This window comes from Melanotaenia boesemani, chromosome 4, assembly GCF_017639745.1.
Source record: "Melanotaenia boesemani isolate fMelBoe1 chromosome 4, fMelBoe1.pri, whole genome shotgun sequence".
Classification (NCBI taxonomy): Eukaryota; Metazoa; Chordata; class Actinopteri; order Atheriniformes; family Melanotaeniidae; genus Melanotaenia; species Melanotaenia boesemani.
In genome coordinates, this window is record NC_055685.1 from 4,587,009 (window position 1) to 4,608,283 (window position 21,275).

At 40.9% G+C, this 21,275-nt stretch overlaps 1 protein-coding gene across 1 annotated transcript; it reads right to left on the reverse strand.

The window, feature by feature from the left end:
* Positions 1-3,442: 3,442 nt before the first annotated feature.
* On the reverse strand, positions 3,443-17,832 carry LOC121638062 (ankyrin repeat and SOCS box protein 5-like). Its single transcript, XM_041982496.1, has 7 exons — positions 17,648-17,832; positions 11,991-12,070; positions 10,373-10,480; positions 10,138-10,291; positions 8,104-8,238; positions 5,941-6,132; positions 3,443-5,267 (listed from the first exon to the last, which is right to left on the reverse strand). Exons 1-7 carry the CDS (start codon positions 17,766-17,768, stop codon positions 5,140-5,142), a joined length of 918 nt encoding a protein of 305 aa, XP_041838430.1. The 5' UTR covers positions 17,769-17,832; the 3' UTR covers positions 3,443-5,139.
* Positions 17,833-21,275: the final 3,443 nt, after the last annotated feature.

Sequence of the window (21,275 nt, forward strand, 5' to 3'; positions counted from 1 at the left end):
TGTTTTATTTTTTCTATTCAGAACCTTTTATGATGAGCTTTTTGTTTCTCTGTGAGCCAACCGACTTATTTCTGCAGCAGCTAATGACACAAAAGAAATCCATCTTTGTTATGACCTAGTCTGGGTGGTGGCGCCTTGTAATTATATAATGAAAGAATTATCAATTAGTTTCATCCTCCCCCTTATTGACGTGGCTAATCATCATGGCTTCACATTTCAGTTGCGATGAGGCAGATATGTGATTGTTCTCTGCAGTCAGACAGGATAATCCACATATTTAGCAACAGTCTGTTTCCACACAGGCAGGCAGACAACACCCAGCAACAGTCAGCAAACATCGTAATCCATCAGTTTATCATTACGTCTCAGCTTACCAGCTGCTTCTGTTAGCATAAAGATTATAAAACAGCACATTCCCTTGGTCTCAAATAGAATAACTTCTTATACTGAGCAGTTTCTACACTCTCTTTCAGCTTCATAAGACCGTCATGGTTGGAGTGCCTCAGTTCACACACTTATTAACACAAACTCGTCATTTACCATCAGAATAGACTGGACTCCTTATTGAAAAATATATATTCATTGATATTTATGATGCCCACACTGTCATAAGTTTATAGATGGGAAATAAAGAGCAGAGAGCTGAAAGGAAAGGAAGAGCTTAGTGCGTCATGGGACGTCCCTCAGCAGTCTAAGCCTATGGCAGCATAATGGATGGCTAGCCCGCCCTTAACTATGAGATTTATCAAAAAGCAAGGTTTTTAGCCTAATCTTAAATATATAGAGAGTGTCTGCCTCCCAAACCCAAACTGCTAACTGGTTCCATGAGAGAGGCCTGATAACCGAAGGCTCTGCCTCCCATTCAACTCTTATAGACTCTGGGAATGTCTGCTGTAGTACCAACAGAGGGTACTTATTTGTACCAGGAAACCAGGGCTCAAACCATCAATCCTCTGACTGGCAGACAACCACTCTTCCTCCTGAGCTACTGTCAAGGTCTAGATAAAAATGAGGATAATGTGAAAGAAGTAAAAAATGAGTTAAGAGCATGCTAAATTAAAGAAAAAAGAAAAAATTGAAGTGCACAAATCTATCAGCAAACGGTAGAACCTTCATTTTTGACCAGAGCTTGTTTAATAATTTCTCTTTTTTTTCTTTGTTTTTTCCAGCGCAGACTCTTTCATGTTATTGTATCCTCACATTTACATTTTACAACAGTTCAAATATGAACCATATGCTACATGAAAACATAAATGTACCGTTTACGTATGTACATTTTAAAAGGAACTAAACAGACTTTTCCCTGATGAAGTCTTTTCTCAGAGATCCTGTGTTGATGGCGGACTCTGTCCCTTGAGTCCGGACTGAGACCTGCATAGCACCTCAAAGTTCAACACAGCCCGGATGTTTTGTGTTTGCTGGCTAAACAAAACCTGAACCTCCACTCAGAGACAACAGGTGATCTGATCTGTCCTGATTCATGAGCAGATCAGAGAAAATGTTCGCTGTGCAGAATCATTTCCAGTTGTTGATGCTGGGAAAACGTGAGTCCAGAAGTGGAGGTTCTGTTGGGTTCTGTCCTCCTACAGGAGCAGATGAGTTTTTATTCTGACCCTGAAGCTGCACTTTTCTGTTTCAGGTCTTTTCTTTTCATTTGTTATTTTCACATTTTCTTTATTAAACATATATTCCAGGAGTGAACATTTTATAAATGTCGTCTAAATGTTTGTTTTTCCTTTGCCATAAAAATAAATGTTAACTTAAGTGAACTGTTGAGGAACGTTTGGTTGTCAAGTTTTGCGGCTCTGTTTCTGTTTTGTTTTCAGTTCATGTTCTGTTTCTGGTATTATTTCCCTCTGCGTCAGGTCTCCATGTTTGCCAGAACCTCATCCACCCCGTCCTCATTTGTCTTTCCTTAATCAGTCCATTTGGAGTTTGTTATTTAAGTTTGGTATGAGTACTTTGTTCATTCTGCTATTGCAATATCTTTAGTTTCTTGTAATAAATCTCTCTTGTTGTAGATTTTTAAATAAAATCAAATTTAATTTATGAAGAAGAGTTCATACAAAAAAGGGCTTTATGTAATAAAAACAATCATTTTTGCAAATCAAAAATACAAGCCTTAACATGCTCTTGTAGGTAACGTAACAATTTAAAAATACACCCACTCTTACAATCTGTTACACACTAACACGGACCTGACTGCCGTCTTCAGCACAGGAAATCATAATATTCTTTTATCGCTCCTTGACACTTGTTTCTGCTTTAAAGGTGTGATGTTAACACGGTTTAAATCTTTTCTCCATCAGTCTGGGTCACTATTCCTCAGCTGTGTACCTGTGGTGTACCTCCAGGGTCTATTTTGTTCTTTTTCAGTATATATGCTTCCTTTGGCGTCCATCTTTAAGGTATTTTATCTCTTTTTGTTTTACAGATGATTTGCAGAAGTATCTTCCAGTCAAAACCCGTACTTCCATCCAGGATCTTCTGACCTGTCTTAGTGATGAACAGTAATGAATGGAGTTAAATTTCCTTTTAAATCCCTATTGTCATGTGCCCTATTGTTTGACTGTCCTTTAAATTATTTTAGCTTAAACTTCTCAGTAGGGTAAAGGCCTGCATCCCCACACGATTCTGAGAGTGATCCATGCTTTCATCACTTCTCGTTTAGATTAATGCACCTCTTTATATGTTGGTGTGCAGGCCATGCAGCAGTCTGCCCTCTGACAGTAAAGAAACAGTGTGATCACACTACACCTATTTTGGCCTGTTTAAATTTTAAATTTTAATATTTCATTGCGTGTTCTTAATGACATGGAACAATCTTATTTATCTGAGCTTACACAGCCTCGTACTCCTTCCAGACCTTCAAGGTCTACGAATCAGCCACTACTGAATGTTCCTGGATGCGGGTTAAAAAGGTGATCTCAGATGTGGTTTCTAATCAGTAGAACAGCCTTTTTTTCTTTTTTTTTTTTTACATAAGAGAGCCTCAGACCATTGACCATTATAAAATGTTGTTGAAAAAACATTTTACCTGACTTTTAAGACCAGTTGAGAAGCTCATCCTGCTTTTCTTAACATGTCCGCATAGCTTTTTTTAATTGTATTTGTCTATTTATTCTTTCACTTCCATCTTTTAAAAATCTGTTTCTTTTAAATATTTTACTCTATATTTTCACACTTTGATTACTGATTTAGAGATTTAGTGTTTTATGCATATCAAAATTGTTCAGCACTTTGGTGGATGGACGGAACAGAAAGGACTCAGCCGTTAACGTGGTTCACATGTTGTTGTAACACGGCCCTTCAGAAACCTTCAGGAGGAAATGTGAGGTTCCTGACGGTGAAATGTCCTGATAATAACATGCAGCATCCAGATGTTGATGCTCACACAGCTGTCCTGTCTCTACAGGAGAAAACACTACCAACACTAAGCTCATTTTCATGCAGCAAAACATCATTTATTGATCATTCAAATGACATGACAATAAAGCACAGATGAGTCCCAAAAAAAAAAAAACGCTGAATAAAAAAATATCATCAGTAGTGTGTAAGATGTTTTTGTAGTTTATTTACTCTGGACATTTAATTAATATTGTGATTGCGTGGCTGGGTTCATTGTGTCTCTTCCAGTTGTAGTTGTAAGAATTCTTCTGACAGAGTTTTTTAAGGACTGTAATTTTACTTTGACATGTTTCGACTGGAAGTTCAGTTTTCTTCAGAAAACGTCATCTGACGTGTGTCATGTGTTGTCTGTATCAGCTGACGGTATCCAGCCCGGCATCCTGACAGATTTTGCCCGGCTGGTGACGCCTCCTGCCGCCCGATGGTCAGAAGAGAATCCCACGTGGGACAGCATGGATGCCCCCTCATCACAGCTGATTCGGCTCTTGGCTCGCTTCCTGATTTCTATGGCCTCCATAATCCAGCGTCTGAATTTGTTGCTCTTTGATCCGATGACTTTTGCGTTGTCCATGACATGGCGTTTTTCTTTTGCACTGATCTGACTGGGCTGATTTTAGGTTCACTTTTCCTGCTTTTTCTTTTTGTGATCTTGAAAGTCGTCCCATTGATTCTTTTTCACATTCATTCTGAGTTTGATTTTACTTGTGTTAAATCTTCTCTGTCTCTCCTTTGTACATTTTTTTTCACATATTTTGCATGAGATTTCTTATATTACATAGCACTTTTGGTCCGAGTCAGTCTTGTCTTCTGGGTGTACCAGGAGCTGGCGAAGTTTTATGTGTGGCGTTTCTATTGTATTGATTTTGTGTTGTCTCATTGTCCTCTGTGAGCGTTCACTGATACGCCTGATGTAAGGTATGGTCGCCATGTCCTGGCTGCTGTTTTTGTTTGGGTTTTGTCTCTTTGATCATGGCCCATTCTGGATGTTGGCAGTGTGTCAGTGCGTGTCGTATGTTCTTTTTCCTCATGGCCGTCTTCCTCCTCTGTGACGATGCGGGCCTGTTCATCAAGTGTCCTGACTATCGATCGTGTGTGTGTGTGGTTTTTCTGCATGCTGTGTTTTTTATACTCCCGTCGTCTTTGTGGTGAATTTTCATGTCCAGGGAGTTTATGGTTCGGTTTGTTTCCTCTTCGTGTGTGAATCTGATGCTCCCAGTGCTGTCCATTTGGTTTAAATAATCTGTGAGCTGTGTGTGGCCAGATTTGACTTTTTCCAGTATGTCATCTATTTATCTTTTGGCTTGTCGAAACATGTCAAGGTGAAATTACAACACCTTAAAAAAAAAAGAAAAAAAACTTGTCTGATTAAAAGAATTCTTACCACTATAATATTGTGATTGTGTCTATTTAGCTCACATGGAGGTCTTCCAGGCTCGGGTTTAACTCCAGAGGAACTGAACAGCAGGTGAGATCATCACCAGCAGAAACCCTCAGACTCACTGAAATGATCGCTCAGCAGTTTGTAAATTTTGTACACACAGATAAAAGAGAAGTTACGTTCCAGTGGACGATGACTACAATCCAGAGACAGTAAACAGATCAAGCTCTGTTCAGAAAACTGTTCCAGTTCCAGAGACAGTCAGTCCTGTATGAGGATATGAATCCAGCATCCTGACTTCCAGCATGAGATCAGCATCAGTTTCCTGCTGCGCTGCATTCTTGTGTATCCTTCTACATGTTCTCCAAATACTGGGTGAGCAGGTGAGGAAGAGGGAGGCGAGGAAGATGCTTCAGTCTGCACCGACCAATCACATTCCTGATCCGCAGTCGGCACAGCTGGCAGAGACTCCTGGGAGAACCTGGAGACAGGCAGAGTGGTTCTGTCACAGCCGGGACAACAGGAAGGTGATTCAGTCTTCAAAGTTCTGTTTAATAGCATCTAAAATGCTCATAGATACAGAAACATCTGTCTGTATGAAACACGGTCAGTCAGAGATCAGCTGATCATACATGATCTAAACCACCTGGGCCGCGCACGTTCATGCTCATTTACGTCCCAGAACCCAACAGAACTGGGTCAGAACTCAGACATTCCCAGTACCACTGGTGGAACAACCAGTTCCGGTTTGATCTCAGCTACTGTTGGTTTGTCCAGCAGAACTGAACAGAACCGGATGTGTTCAGGGTCCAGACAAAGGACACCAGCAGATCAGACGGGTCCCGACACGTCGGCCCCACGTGTGTTTGGAAGTTATGACGGCAGGTCTGATCCTACCTGAAGAGATTTATTAATCTGAGGGATAAATAATCTGAAGAATTATTAAAGTGTATTCTGTGGATGCTGAGGTTTGGTTTCCTGGTTCTGTTCTGGATGCTGTGTGTCTTTAGATCGGAGTTCAGATCATACAGACGCTCTTCACTGAAAGTTGGTAAATTTCACACTTGTAAATGTTCTTATCACACAGATACGGGTTTGTCTGTGAAAACAGCACATAAATGTGGGCCAGGGTTTGTCCGTCCAGACATCAGTACCTTCAAATGCAACCAGCAGCTGTTGGGTCGGTCCTCCAGGAGCAGCCAGCTCTAGTGGCCGCCGACCGCCTTCGTCTCTGGAGTTGACGTTGGCACCGTAGTCCAGTAACATGGCCACCTGATCTCTGCTGTCCTGTCTGACCGCTGCATGCAGAGGACTGTCACCTCCTCTGCCCACATTGACACTGGCTCCTGCATACAAGAAGAGGACAAACATCTTCTAACCTTCATGGTCCGAGATCACGCGGACGGCTCTGAACACAGATAAGAAACAAAACTACAGACACAGACTTTCATTTTCCAGCTTCGATGTGAAACATCAAACTTGTTCTATAAGAAGTTCAGACACAGCTACAGATGACTGTTCAAACATCCAAGATGCGTGTGTGGTAGGTGTAGGATGTGTAATGACACAACACACTGGTGACATTGAGGTTGTCTGAAGCATTTAGAAAGGAAGCCTCTCCTCCTCTTCCTCAGTTTATCTCTCATCTCTCTCTGAAAATGACTCAAGCTCAGCAGAACACAACCTTTAGCTGAGTGTGCACGCTCACACGCAGGGTGCCATCGAAATGAAAATATATATGTTGACAGGATGTAGCTAAACATGCTGACAGGTTTCAGTGACCTCAGTTAGCACTGAAATGAGTAGTAATTTAGCTCCTGGCAGAGACAGACAGGGGTTCCAGTGCAGAAGCATCTGATTGCCTTGCAGAGCACAAAGTTCAGGAAGGAGTTTTTAGATTAATTTTTTTATCTGATCAGCTCCTGATCTTGTCTTTATTACTATAGAAAAACTGCATATCTGTGGTTGATGCTCTGAGGAGGAGCAACAGGAGGCAGCAACACTCTTGAGAGGAGAGTCCACATTTATTAACAGTTGCAGCATCTAAGTAGAAGGTATGCAACACCTGCTTTGTGTTTTACTCTTCAACTTCCTTAATTTAAGTGATGAATCCATCTCTGGGATTGATCTGGGAAGCTATCATGAGATAAGGACACAGTCATGTGAAAAACGTTTTTTCAGCTTCATTAGGTCTTAAAATTCAGTTAATCCAATTTCAGATGAACCACATGACACATCACACTGAGTCCGTAGGTACTGGACAAAGACGAAGCATTCAGGTGTGTTTACACGATGCCAAGGAGGAAAGACATCAGCAATGATCTCAGAGAAGTAACCATTACTGCCATCAACCTGGAGAGGTTATCAGCTCATTTCCAAACAATTTTTTGTCCATTACCGTACAAAGAGAAACATTCAAGACAGCAGTCAATCTTCTCAGGAGTGGACGTCCCAGTTCAGTCCAAGGTCAGACCACATGTCACTCAGAGAAACTAAAAAAGGAAAGTTACACCTCAGACTCTCCAGGCCTCAGTTAGCAGGTTAGATGTTAAACCTCCCGACAATTAGAAAAAACTGGACAAGTATGGCTTGTTTGGTAGGGTTGCAGGAAAAAGTCGCTTCTCTCTAGAAGAACATGTTAGCACGGCTTACGTTCGCAAAGCTGCATCTGAACAAACCGTGAGATGTCTGAAACTATGTCAAACTAAACACAGCATATATGCATATATATCAGCACAAACACCTCATAGCAACTGTCAAGCACGATGGTGGAGGGATGATGATCTGGACCTGGACACCTTGCTGTCATTGAGAGGACCGAGGACTCCTCTGGATAGTATTCTGGTGTCAGATATGAGTCCGTCTGTCCGACAGCTAAAGCTTGGCTGAAACTGTCTCGCGCAGCAGGAAAATGATCCCAAACACAGCAGCAGGTCTACAACAGAATCAAGGTGTTGACATGATCCAGTCAAAGTCCAGACCTGATCCAGACTGAGATGCTGTGGTGGGACTTTCAGAGAGCTGCAGAAGCCAAAACTGCAAACCTCAATGAGCTGAAGCAACGATGGAAAGAGGAGTTCCTCCACAGCCATATGAGAGGCTGAGAACATCATCCAGTCTCCATGACGCTACCTCAGTCATCTGGGCTCTCTATCCCTGACCCACAAAAAACTCCAACATGTCTGAATGCAGTTAAACTTCAGACTCATGGAGGATGGAACTGATTAAAGCAGACCTGAAGTCCAGTCTGCAGCCACTACCGCTGGTTTATAGCAACTCTCTTGGAAGAGGATGAAGTTTCAGGAAGTCAGACACACCTGTGTGCAGCAGGATCTTTGAGCAGTCTGTGTGTCGGTGCAGACAGCTGACGTACAGAGGAGAACCCAGGTGAGGTACCTGATGGTCCGGATCGGCTCCATGAGTGAGAAGAGACTCCACACACTGACTTTTACCTGAACACACATACAGAGCAAAAGCAAACCTGGTAAACACAGCAAAACATTCGCTATCATTGTTCTCCTGTTATCAGCTGTATTAAAGCCATAGATAAAGTTCTGAAAAGATAATCAATGAATCAGCAGATTATCAAACAGGTGCAGTTCACAGCCGCCAGTTACTGACCAAACAAACACTGTAAACTTTACAAGCTCACCGTTTCACTGTCGGAGAGACACACTGAATTCCACTGTAACGCTGTACAACACCGTGAATTTAACGCAAAGCTGAACCCGTCAAACTTTATTTATAAATCACTGTTTGTACAAAAATGCTGGAAGTTAAAATAAAATGTTTAACTCACTTATAACACTATAAGTGGGTTAAATAAATAATAATAATTAAAAAACACAATCAGAAAATAATAAAACCAGATTTAACATAAGAGACTAAGACGGGAATAAATGTAGATAAAATACTGATCATGAATACTAATTAAATATATGCAATTAAAAGCTTTATTAAAAAGGTCTTAAGCCTTCTTTTAAAAATATTAACACTCCCAGCTGCTCTCGGGTCCTAAGGAAGGCCGTTCAACAAGCGAGGACCATAAAAACTAAAGGATGCGTCTCTATATGACATGGTTTCTGCTTTAGGAATTAAATAGAAACCAGCTCGCGATGACCTGAGGGTTCCGGGAGGCCTGTAAACTAAAGCAAGTGGGATAAATATTTAAGACTAAAACCTTTTTTAGAGCTTTAAAAACTAATAAAAGTATTCTAAAATCATTTTAGAAGCTGCTGAAGGTCATCATGGTTGGTTAAACTGTTAAAAACCTCACTAGTTAAAAAGGAAATACCCATGATGTCGAATAAAAAAAAAACACTTCTTTGCTCTGCAGATGAGAAATCCAAAGAGAAAACTCATAATTAATTAATTAATAATTAATCGTTCTATTTGATAAATCTGTTTTCCTGGATGATTTTTCAGTTAAAATGAAAGGATCCAGGAATGATCAACAAGCTGGATCATCGAGAAGGCTGGAAAGAAAAAGATAAAAATAAAAATGTACATCTCAGCTGGTGAAATTCTGCCCCCTTGTGGTGATAAATTTGAAAAACTATAAAATCTAAACGCTTAAAGTTCTGAGATCCACAATAAAGACAAATAAATGAAGAGTTTGGGTTTGAGAAGGATGAAGCAGGACCGTCCACTGCATGTCCCGCAGGCGATTTCCAGACATTTCCCCTGGAATATCTTTGGAATAATGCAGTCAAGCAGTTACTCTTCCAGAGCAAGCATCAAACATCTTACTCTGGAGTGTCAAACATAAGGCCTGGGGGCCAAATCCGACCTGCCAGAGGGTCCAGTCTGGGATGCATTTGGTAAATGTGAAATTGGCATAGAAATATTAATTGCAATTGTTTAATAAAAGTAACTGAAGTTACTAACTTGTCCATGTGAAATTAGATTTGTATGTTTACATATAAAACATTTTCAAGGTAAGGGAAAACTTCTTCCATGTTTTATGTCTTTCTTACTTAAAAGATCTGACTTCAGTTCATTTAAAATAACTCGTAGCTTTTGAAAAGTTACTCTGATCATAACGTAAAATTCTGTGTTTTCATGTTTTGGATACTTGGGATTAAATGTTTGGAGATTTCATCATTTACACGTAAAAGAACGAGTACATGGTGAACTGAGTAAAACTAGTGTTGAAACTGCACTAACACGTTGTTGATGTTTTCTAATAGGATAGTTCATTTAAATATTAACATCTTGTAATTCTTTATAAATTATTACGCTGTTATTTTACTGGTCTGATGTTTGTGTGGAGTTTCCTGCACTGCAAAGCTGACCATGACGGGTTTATTCGTACATTTGGGGGAACCAGACTCCCTGCTGTGTGTATTTACCTCTCTTACAGGCTTCATGTAAAGCTGAGGGCAGGTGTGTGTGGAGCGTATGTGTGTGTGCTCCGTTCTGCAGCAGCAGCTCTATACAGCCGACGCTCCCGGCCGAACAGCAGTTGTACAGCGGCGTGATGCCATCGAAGGTGGCGGCGTTAACCTGCAGAAACACACACCGTCACAGCGTCCTCACACACACGCCTGATGATGTCAGCAGGGTGGAGGCTGAACCGACACTCACATTAGCTCCAGCACTGATCAAAGCTCGGACACAGGCCACGTGTCCCGACAGGCAGGCTTCGTGGAGAGGAGTCACATTATCGATGGTCGCAATGTTGGCGTGATACCCCTACAAACATAAAACAGACCTTACTTCAAATGTAAAACACAGCTGTGAATGGACAGTGGCCGTCAATGACCAAACTTCCTCCAGACATAAACATGTTTTCATCTGTGAGTGGATCCAGTGGCCTCAGATGCAGCGATGACTGCACTACAGTCATCAAACCACTGTGTGTACATGTGTACTGTCTTCTTCTATGGTCCTTTTAAGGTGTTGTTACTTTTCCCAAATGATGCTCTAGCTCCTCAAACAAAGCTGTTTCTGTAGCTTTAAAGCTTCACACTCAGAGCTGTCAAAGACACCGTAATAAACATGGTGGCACAAAAATGGCAGATGGCATGTATGTGGACCCACAGCAAGTAGATTCTAAGAGGATAAAGACCTAACGGTTATTTTAGTTAAATGAGTAGATACCAATAGAAACAGTTTTTCATGATATATTAAAATTTTCTGTCATTGACCTTTGATTTTGTAACACACTGCAGCTTTAAGCTCTTCAAAGCCGCATTGATGAGCAAAATAACACACATGATCCAATCAATAGGAGAGCAAATAAAGAGGATGGAGGGCAGAAGCAAGGCAGAGAGAAAAGTGGAGGAAATTCATGGGACTTGTGAGGTTCCCAGCTAACGAAATGCATGACCTCGAAGTGCTAACAAAGATACAGAAGGAATATAGAGAATGCAGTACTTGGTTTTTACTGGTTTTTAATAGTTTTTACTGTAGCAACAGACCTCCGTCTCTAATGTATCTATACGCCGCTGCTGACTGTACAAGCAGATCAGGACAATAAAGTTATAAGAAAGGTAAAATGAGGTGGCATATTAGTGCTTTTCATCTCAGACATGTCGTAGTAAAGGAAAAGATCTGCACGTTAATCCATATTATGTTTAAAGAATCACGACTGATCTGGAGCTACTGGAGCTGATCGGCTGGAGAAAAATGATGCACAAGTTGCCGAAAATTATGGACAGTTCTTTAAATCCTTCATATGACAATAAGGAAACAACAGTGTTCAGTCAGAGGCTTCTTCAAGTAGCTGTAAGACAGAAATATGACAGCTATTGCCCCTGGAACAATATGGTTGAGAATAATTTATTTATAAAATAAAAACTACTACTGGATCATTGTTTCACTCAGGGGAATAATAAAGTTTTCCTTTTACTTAATTTAGTCGTGTTGCATCTTGATGTGTTTGGACATTGAATGACGTGGTTTCCATGTCTGATGACCACATACAGACTACAGTTAACTAACTGACCCCCTGTGGTTGTTAATGAGGGCCAGTCTGTGATTAAGCAGCCATCTCAGTCTGTTACGATCTTCACTGATGAAAAATGTTCTTCTCTGTACGAGATGATGGTAAAACATGTCGGGTCCAACGAGCCTGATGTTCCCTGGATAAAGCTGAATGGCCTCCCATTTCATCTATGATGCCGCTGATATTTCTGTCTAAACATGTTCTGAGGCTGTTAACAAACAGCCTGAGAGTGTGTGTCCTTTATGATGATGTTACCTGAGCCAGCAGAGTCCGCAGAGCAAGCAGACGACCCTGAGAGGCTGCTTCATGGAGCGGAGAGCGGTCTGCCCAGGACCCTGCACACACACACACACATAGTTACACGCAAGTTAAACACAGAGATAATGTAGTTTTACATAAATCATTGCTAAAACTGAAGTAAAACCTTTGTTTTTATTTCTTGTTTGTCCTTCTTTTATAAAAATTCAATTTATTTGTGAGATCAATTATCTTTGCACATGAGAACCGTGAAATTCTAGTAGAGACAAGAAAGACATTTTTAATAATGACATAATAGTAAGATATTATGGTGTCATTATATAATCATTATCATTATCTCATGTAGGCTTCAGTATCTTGCCCAACAATATTCTTGCATGCAGGCTTGGAAAGCTGGGGATGGGCCAGCAACCCTGCAACTGAAAGACAACAACTCATAACCTGAGTCACAGCCAGAGAACCTGTTAGCAGAAGGCTTTGACGAGGGGTCTAAGGAAAGTGAAGAAATTAAAGAGTTAGAAAGTTAGAGACTGAAACGTCCAGCGTGAACTACACAGATATGACATCAATGCCAGGACCGAGTGTGTGACAGATAAAATTAGAATCAGGAAGGCTTTGTTGCCAGGTACAGTAAAGGGTATTTTCATTTCATTTCATATTCATAAGTTAAATCATCATATCATATAGCATTTTTCACACCCAATTTTGTTTCAAGATTTCCCAGCACCAATTTACACACAAATATTATTTATCTTAATATATTAAAAAAAACACTTGGCAAGACTTCCTGAAATAAGAGAAAAATCCTTGACTTTCGACAAATGAGAAATATCTTAAAACAAGTGGTGAAACACCTCCTCCCTGAGCCTCCACCTTATTGTGGTGGAGGAGTTTGTGCGTCCTGATGATCCTCGCGGCTATGTTGTCGGGGGCTCATGCCTCTGGTAGGGTCACCCATGGCAAAGAGGTGTCTAGAGGAGGGACCAGACGAAGTGTGGCTCAAATCACCCCTATGACGATGAGAAAGCAAGGACCAAGGTTTCCCTTGTCGGGACGTGGGTAATCGGGGCCCCCATCTGGAGCCAGGCCTGGAGATGGGGCACGGAGGCGAGCGCCTGGTGGCCGGTGGGCCTCAGCCGGAAAGGGTGACATGGGCCTCTCCTCCTGTGGGCTCACCACCTGCAGGAGGGGCCATAGGGGTCGGGTGCAGTGTGAGCTGGGCGGCTGCAAGAGGTGGGGACCCTGGCGGTCTGATCCTCGGCTCCAAAAGCTAGTTCTAGGGACGTGGAATGTCACCTCTCTGGTGGGGAAGAAGCCTGAGCTGGTGCGCAAGGTTGAGCAGTTCTGGCTAGATATAGTTGGACTCACCTCAACACACGGCTTGGGCTTTGGAACCACTGTCCTTGAGAGGGGCTGGACCCTCTTCCATTCTGGAGTTGCTCCCGGTGAGAGGCGCCGAGCAGGTGTGGGCATGCTCATTGCCCCCCGACTTGGCGCCTGTACGTTGGGGTTTACCAAGGTGGATGAAAGGGTAGCCTCTCTCCGCCTTCGGGTGGGGGGATGGGTCCTGACTGTTATTTATGTACCAAATAACAGTTCAGATTACCCACCCTTTTTGGAGTCCTTGGAGGGGGTGATGGAGAGCACTCCTTCCGGGGACTCCCTCGTTCTGCTGGGGGACTTCAATGCTCACGTGGGCAATGACAGCAAGACCTGGAGGGTAGTGATGCGCGGGCCGCCTCCTAACCCGCGGGTCCCGCGGGTTACCCGCGGTTCGGGTTGGGGCGGGTCAAAGAATTTTCGCTTCACTGCGGGGCGGGTTGGTGTGGTTTACTATTCTGAAATATCTAGTTCTATCTATTAATTTTATTTTTTGTCAAACTGTCTACATTTTGTTACTATAATATGTAAGACAAAATATTTATCAGTTATTTAAACACAGGTCACGTTTTGTAACGTAATGTCCACGTAGGCGCGTAGTAGGCTACGCAGGTGCAGAAAGCGCCAAGCAGACAAGCAACAAAAGATGGAAGAAGTGTTGAATAACATTCGTTCGGGAGTTTACGTCCTTAAAAAGAAGAAAGAGGGTCAAATGGCTAAATCACAGGTTTAGGACAGGTTCAACGAGGTAATCAGTTCAGACAACAGCAGCAGCATTGACTATGTGCTTTATAACACTTAAACGCTTTAAAACACTTTATTTGCCTATTTATGTTTATAGGCTTAACGTTCAAATGAAAATACATTTTGTGTTGCCAGTTTCCAGTGCCAATTTAGGAGACCATATGCACCTTTCTCAGACTAAATAAAAGCATTCGTCAATATCATAACATGTGTTTTAATGGGGCGGGTCGGGTCGGGTTAAAAAAATAGAAGCGGAGGTGCGGGGCGGTTTGGTGCGGTCCAATTTTTTTAAAAGAGCGGGACCCGCGGGTCGGAAAAAAACCCGACCCGCGCATCACTACTGGAGGGGCGTGATTAGGAGGATTGGCCCCCCTAATCCAAATCCGAGTGGTGTTTTGTTGCTGGACTTCTGTGCTCGTCATGGACTGTCCATAACAAACACCTTGTTCAGACATAAGAGTGTCAACATGTGCTCTTGGCACCAGGACACTAGGCCGCAGTGTGATGATCGACTTTTTTTTTTTCTTGTGTTTTTAAAACAATTATTGAATTCAGAGGAATCATCTTGTTTCTCAAAGTGAGAAAGAAACACTGAAAGAAGCACCAAAAGGCTGGTTTGAGTCTTGTTTTGTTTTGCTTGTTTGTTTTGATTTTATTTAATAAAGGTCATTAAAATATTTGTTTTAAGATATTACGTGTTTGTCTAAAGCCTGGATATTTTTTTCAAGATTTCATGAAATCTTGGTAAGATTTTTAAGAAATTGTTTGAATCTTCTCAAGTTAAGTGAGAACTTTTAGTCTTTTCCAGCTGTTTTCTTTGAGAGAAATCCACGATTAATATGTAGGGTTTATTCATTTTTCACAGAGCAGAGGAGATTTAGTTGGCATGACTTTTTGTATGTAAAAACCCGCCTCCTTTTTTCTGCAGTGCCAGTTCAACATGCATCAGCTTTCTGCTTTCGTACAACCAGAGCATCAATAAAAGCCGGCTTCCAGCTGTGTCAGAAGGCCTCCGATGATCTACAGACAAACATGACTATTCTGAAAACTGCAGATTTACAGTTTCACCACATGCAAACACAATGTTGGGGCACTAAAAGCAAACATTCTGGAAAATATAACAACAAGAATTCAGTCATACAGGGTAAGAGAAGAAAAGAGAGCTTGACCAAAGCCAACATTACTTAGCAAGGTAATAAAAATACTTCAGCAAACCACATATGAACACTCACAAATCAAAAGAGAAAGGACGCTTTCTGGACTTGGTGTTGCCAGGTCTTCTGACAGAAACAAGCATCCAAAAAGTCCAAAACAGGCAACTAGTTTCTTAAAATAGAAGCCCAGAATCCCTTATATTTAGTAAACCTGGCAACCCTGGAAACACATGGTGGAGCAGCAGTGTGTGAAGCCATGAAAGCTCCCGCAAAATGTAATATAGTGATGAAGGAGTAATGTGAATCTGAGGTTTTTTATGCTACAGCGTCTGATTGTGAACACTTACATGTACAGCTACATAAATTTCTTAGCAGCATAGATTTTCTCAGGGCAGCATTCAGCTTAGTCCTCTGTCCTACGTACCCATATCCCCGTCTCCCCACGGCACATCCAGCCACTGGTAAACATAGGACATGGTGAACTAAGAGCAGAGGACGTCCACACTTTTGGCTTGTCCTCACAGTGTGGGACTGGGGATCGACGTACACTCACAGCCACCTGCACCGTCTAAAAATAACCAGCTTACCAGCAAACTGAACGGCTAGCTGCACAGCTGTCAGGCTGCTTCTGCCTCATACGTCACTGAGACACCAAACCAATGACTCTGCTGTTAGCTATCAACATGTAAATGGTCTTCTCATCTGATCCACCAGCAGCAGGCCCCAGATGGATGAGCTCCAGTCTGCCCCAGAAACAGAACGATGGTGAGTGCATGAGTTGTTATTTTACTGTAACTCTAATGTTTGAGTTCAGAGATGCTGCAAACACAAGGAAACCATGTCACCCTTAACATGATGAAGATTTCCATCACTGATTCTGGTCATGTTTCAGTTCTGGTTCTGCTGGATCTCAGCGTTATGTTTGATACTGTAGATCAGAATCCTGTTGCACAGGTTGGAAAACTGTGTTGGACTTTCTGGAGCGGTCCTTAACTGGTTCAGGTCCTATTTAGAAGGTCTGAGTTATTTTGTTACGATCAGCAGCTATGAATCTGAGTGAGTGGCCATGACATGTGGAGTCTCCCAGGGTTAGTCCTTGGACCTTTTCTGTTCAACTTGTATATGCTCCCTTTGGGTCAAATATTACAGAACTATAGCATTAATTATCAGAGTTATGCAGATGATACACAACTTTATGTGTCTCTGTCACCAGACGACTGCAGTCCAATAGACTTACTGTGTCAGTGTCTGGAGCAAATAAACACCTGGATGAGGGAGAATTTTCTACAATTAAATGAAGACAAAACTGAGATTATTCTGTTTGGTAGCAAAGAGAAGAGGGTCAGCAATGGTAAACACTCGGGCTCTTAAAACCAAGTTGGTAACCTTTGAGTGTTGATAGACTCAGACCTGACTTTCAGCAGCCACATCAAAGCTTCACTAAGAAGCTTTTTACCAGCTCAGAAACATCAGCAGATTTAAAAGTTTAGTTTCCCAGAAACACCAAGAGAAACTCATCCATGCATTCATCTCCAATAAACAGGATTATTGTAAAGGTCTTTTAAAAGGACTTCTTAAAAAACAGCATTAAACATCTGCAGCTCATCCAGATGCTGCTTTTCATTTTAAACAAGGCTAAGAGATCTGAACACACCAACTTTAACATCTTTACGCTGCCTTCCAGTCAGTCACAGAATAGATTTTAAAACCCTTCTGATCATTTATAAATCCCAGAATCCATCTGTGATATGTATAAACCTAACACGGCTTTTAGATTATCAGGAACATAACATAACATTATTATTCTAATCAGGATCTTCCAATCTGATCCACCTCTGTTACCACCGTGTCGTTGGCTAACTTTTGTTCCAAACATAACGTTAACAAACTTCTACGTCAGATTTATTTATCAGGGTCACAAAGTTTAACTTGGAAGCTTCTGGATCGTTTATTAAAGCAGAAAACACACTGACAGCTTGGATGTTGATGTGTGAGTTTCAGCATCCCTGCAGCACTCACACCTCTGCCTGGTTTCCATGACAACAATTACATGACAGTGTAACTTCATTAGGTTCAAATTTAGTTAATGAGCTACAATTAAAATCAGTTTTGCAACAAATCTTATCTGATTACTGAAACATGAACTTTCCGGAGATCATTTCTGTCTAGTTTCACAAGTTATTTTTTAATAATAATGACTTAATGACGCCCTCCAACACTCAATAACACACTGTGCTCTGAGGTATGAGGCCTCAGGATTAAATGTCAAACCCTGAACGCACCATGAGCTTTAGAAACACTGCTGACACATTTTCTCTTTCTATCCTGTCATATTAAGTGAGCTCGTGCTCCGCAGAGAGCACACGGTGTACCGACCTTGGCTGATCAGGATCCCCCAGCAAGCCCTCTTCCTCTCCGGGGCGTCCCTGGGCAGCGGGGCCGGCTCTGAGGGTCTTTTCCGGGACATCCGTACAGCTCCGGACGGCGCCACCAGCATGTTCCCGTCGCCGAGGCTCACGCGCTGCAGTCCAAACGGGGCAGTGCGAGACGCGGCGAGTGAGACGAGTCAGGGAGGACTCTGATTGGCTGGATGACTTTGTTGTTGTTATCGTCGTGTTCGGGCACGTGACCAGCTCACGTGCCGCAGCGGGAGGCGATATTTTTTATACCTGAAGCAGCTCGATGGAGTGATGGAGTTACAGCAGAGATCTCAGCGTCAGAATGGGCCGGAACTGGTTCTGATCAACAGAACTTCTGGGTTTATGTCCATTTTTAATCTAATATCCACAAAAATATATCACATATTATAATATAATATAATTAAGTAAAATTATAATGTAACTTATAATATTTTTTATTATTTATATATATTTTTTATTAATACAGACATAATTTGTATTTTTCTGTGTGTATAAATGTTTCATACACTGTATTCCAAATATTACACTGTTTTTGTTCATTTCTGCTAAATAATCAATGTGAATGACACAAATACGACTTTTAAATATTCAAAAATTAGATTCAGTAGTAAATAAATATAAATATATAATATGTATATAATAAACATAAAATGTGCTTTCCTGAGCAAAACTACCAATAATGAAAACATGAGGGAGACATGTTTCCAGATTCAATTCCATGTTAACGTAGAGTCCTTCTCTAACATCACCTTAACATCTCTTTCATCATTAACCTTGGAAGTCCATAGAAAGTTTCTGTTTGGATGTCGTTGAGGAGACCAGAATTTCCTCCTAAAGTTGCTGTTTGGAGGTCTACTGTCCCCCACCCTCATATGCTTCAGAGGATGATGGTGGTCCCACCATGAGTTTTTCTCTCTTTATACCCATAGCAGCCAAAGATTCTGCTGGTATTTCTGCATCTTTGGATGGAGTAATGTCTTAACTTCAGAAAGAAACCTTTCATACCACAGCAGTTAAGGCTCAATTAGACAAACAGATTTATCACAGACTATCCTAAATGGTTCTACCATCTCAACCCCATTATTCCAGCCCAAAACGTCTCTCCACCACCACCACCTTGCTGACAGTGTTTCTTTACTGGTAGTATCCACCAACCACCCAGAACTCCATCCTTCTGGACCATCCAGTGTAGCACGGCCTTCATCAGTGAATGAAGCTGTTTAAAAATGAGTCTTCATGTGGTTCTGAACCCTTTGCAAACGTTTCTTTTTGGTTAAATGTGGCTGAAATACAGTTTTATGCACAACTGCAGCCTCTGGAGTATCTTGCATGGAGAGGTACACCAGCAGCTGCAAATACCTGCTTGTTGCTGGTCAGTGGCTTTTTAACAGCTAAAGTCTGAATACGATGCATTTTCCAGATGGAGGCTTTTCTTGATCTATCTAACCCGTTTGCTGAATCACACAGATTTTTTTTTTTTAAACAAAATGATGATGCTGTGACTTCTTGTGGTTCTGCCATCTCAGTCTTACCTGTTTGCAGGTTTGTATTTCAGTGCTGGCTACACACACATGCAGACCTCTGTGACCACGTTGATCATGTGTGTGCAGTTCATTAACAAATCGTTCTGTCTTTGTGAAACTGACCGATACAGTAGCACAGTTGGGTCTGGACCATAATGCAGCCCTGCATGGTTTCTAAATAACTGGACCTCAAAACAGGAAGAGCAGATTTACTTAAATCCTACACCAGCATCACTGAACCCTCAAACAATGTTTATTTCTGTGTTTCCTGCGAGCAGTGATCCTGATTCTCTGTAGAATAATTTATATGAAAATATGAAGAGCGTAAATCTTGAAGGATTTTCATAAGAGCTGGTCTGAAGTGGTCCAGATAAAAAATAAATTATAAATTTAAACTTATTAGCATTTTCACAAATAGAATAAAGTTTTTATGAATGTATTGTGTTGACTGATCTTCATGCTGTGTAAAATAATTCTGTCTAGAATTGAATATATTAAGTTTTGTAGTTTTTGAAGAAGAATTGTTTAACCTGATCAAGGTCCCCCAAAAATCAGAATCTAAATATCTTTGGATTTATTACATGAGGAAAAGAAAGATGCCCAATTATGTTCATTTATTTCAATAAAGTCACTAAAAGGACAAGTGACCACTTCCTTTTGTTTAATTTATTTTATTACCCAGCTTCCCTGGATAGGCTGGGTGGCATTTAATCTCCAGCTCGGGTCCTCTACCAGGGTCCTGGGAGCTTGAGGGTCCTCCAGTATCTTAGCTGTTCCTAGGACTGCAATCTTCTGTCTGTCTGATGGTTCTTTAGTTATCTGTTGGAGCCACTTCTCCAGTGTGGGGGACACGGCTCCCAGAGCTCCGATGACTAGTTTTACAAATGATAAATTTCTTTTCCAGAGCTTCAGAAGTTAAATATAGATAAATGTGAAACTTTAACTTTTTGTGATCATCCACTGCAGCCATTATACAACATAAAGGTGAAAAAGGAGGTCAAATATTTGGGAATTCTAATTTCTAAAGATAAAGTAGCGTCTGAGAATAGGAATATTCTGAATAAAATAGAAAATTGTTAATCTAGTTTAACCAGAAACATCACTGCTTGTGATGCTGCTGCTTGTGCACAAAGATTGTCCCTGAGCTGAGAGCTCCATACATACAGTTCAAGCTTCTTAATGAGATCTATTTCACTAATGATTATATTAAACTGATTTCAAATGAGATGTTAATGGCTGTGCATTTTGTGACAAATATTCTGAAGATTTAGATAATTTATTTTTCAATTGTGATTTTATCAGTTTTTTTTTCTTTCTTTTTTTAAGGATACAGTATGTGGACCTGGCTGCAGTCCAGGGAAATTGACCTGGCTACTTTGACACTACTACTTTTATCTGTAACAGAAAATGGGATTTTCTGGATAATAATTTAATTTTATTGGTAATTTTTTCCCCACAAATGTAGATTTTTCAAACTTATACCAAATTCATTTATTTGGGAAAAAAAATAACTGACTTTATTTGCTACGTCTGTAAAGTTAGTGGAGAACGAGTCAGCCTGTTCTCACTGCTGGAGTCTAAATGTCGCCTATGTCCCCATGTATATTTATGAATGCATACTTTTTAGTTGGTTTATTTTTATGTTTTTTTGGTTAAGACAAATATAAATGTCCTTTGTATACTACAAATCAGTTTAATCTGTGCACTTTTTGCTTCAACTGTGACGATTTTGTGCCGTTGTTTTGTCTGTACGCATGTTCAATAAATCTCACGTTATTTAAAAAAAAGAATTTCCTGTTTTGTTTTGTTTTTTTTTTAGTTAGCGGAAATACGTCAGTGAATAGACCGAAAGTGTAGTCACATAAAGCAAACATGTCTCCAGGACGATGTTACATCAGGATGCTGGAAACAGACAGAAAACAAGAAAAATACACTGATTAACAATATTCTGCCGTCGAATACAAACATTTATTCGGTAAAACTGGTCTGTGCTCTTTAATTAGCTGAATTGTCATTATCGTGTAGTTTATTTTGAAAATCTTAAACCGGAATTCCATGGTT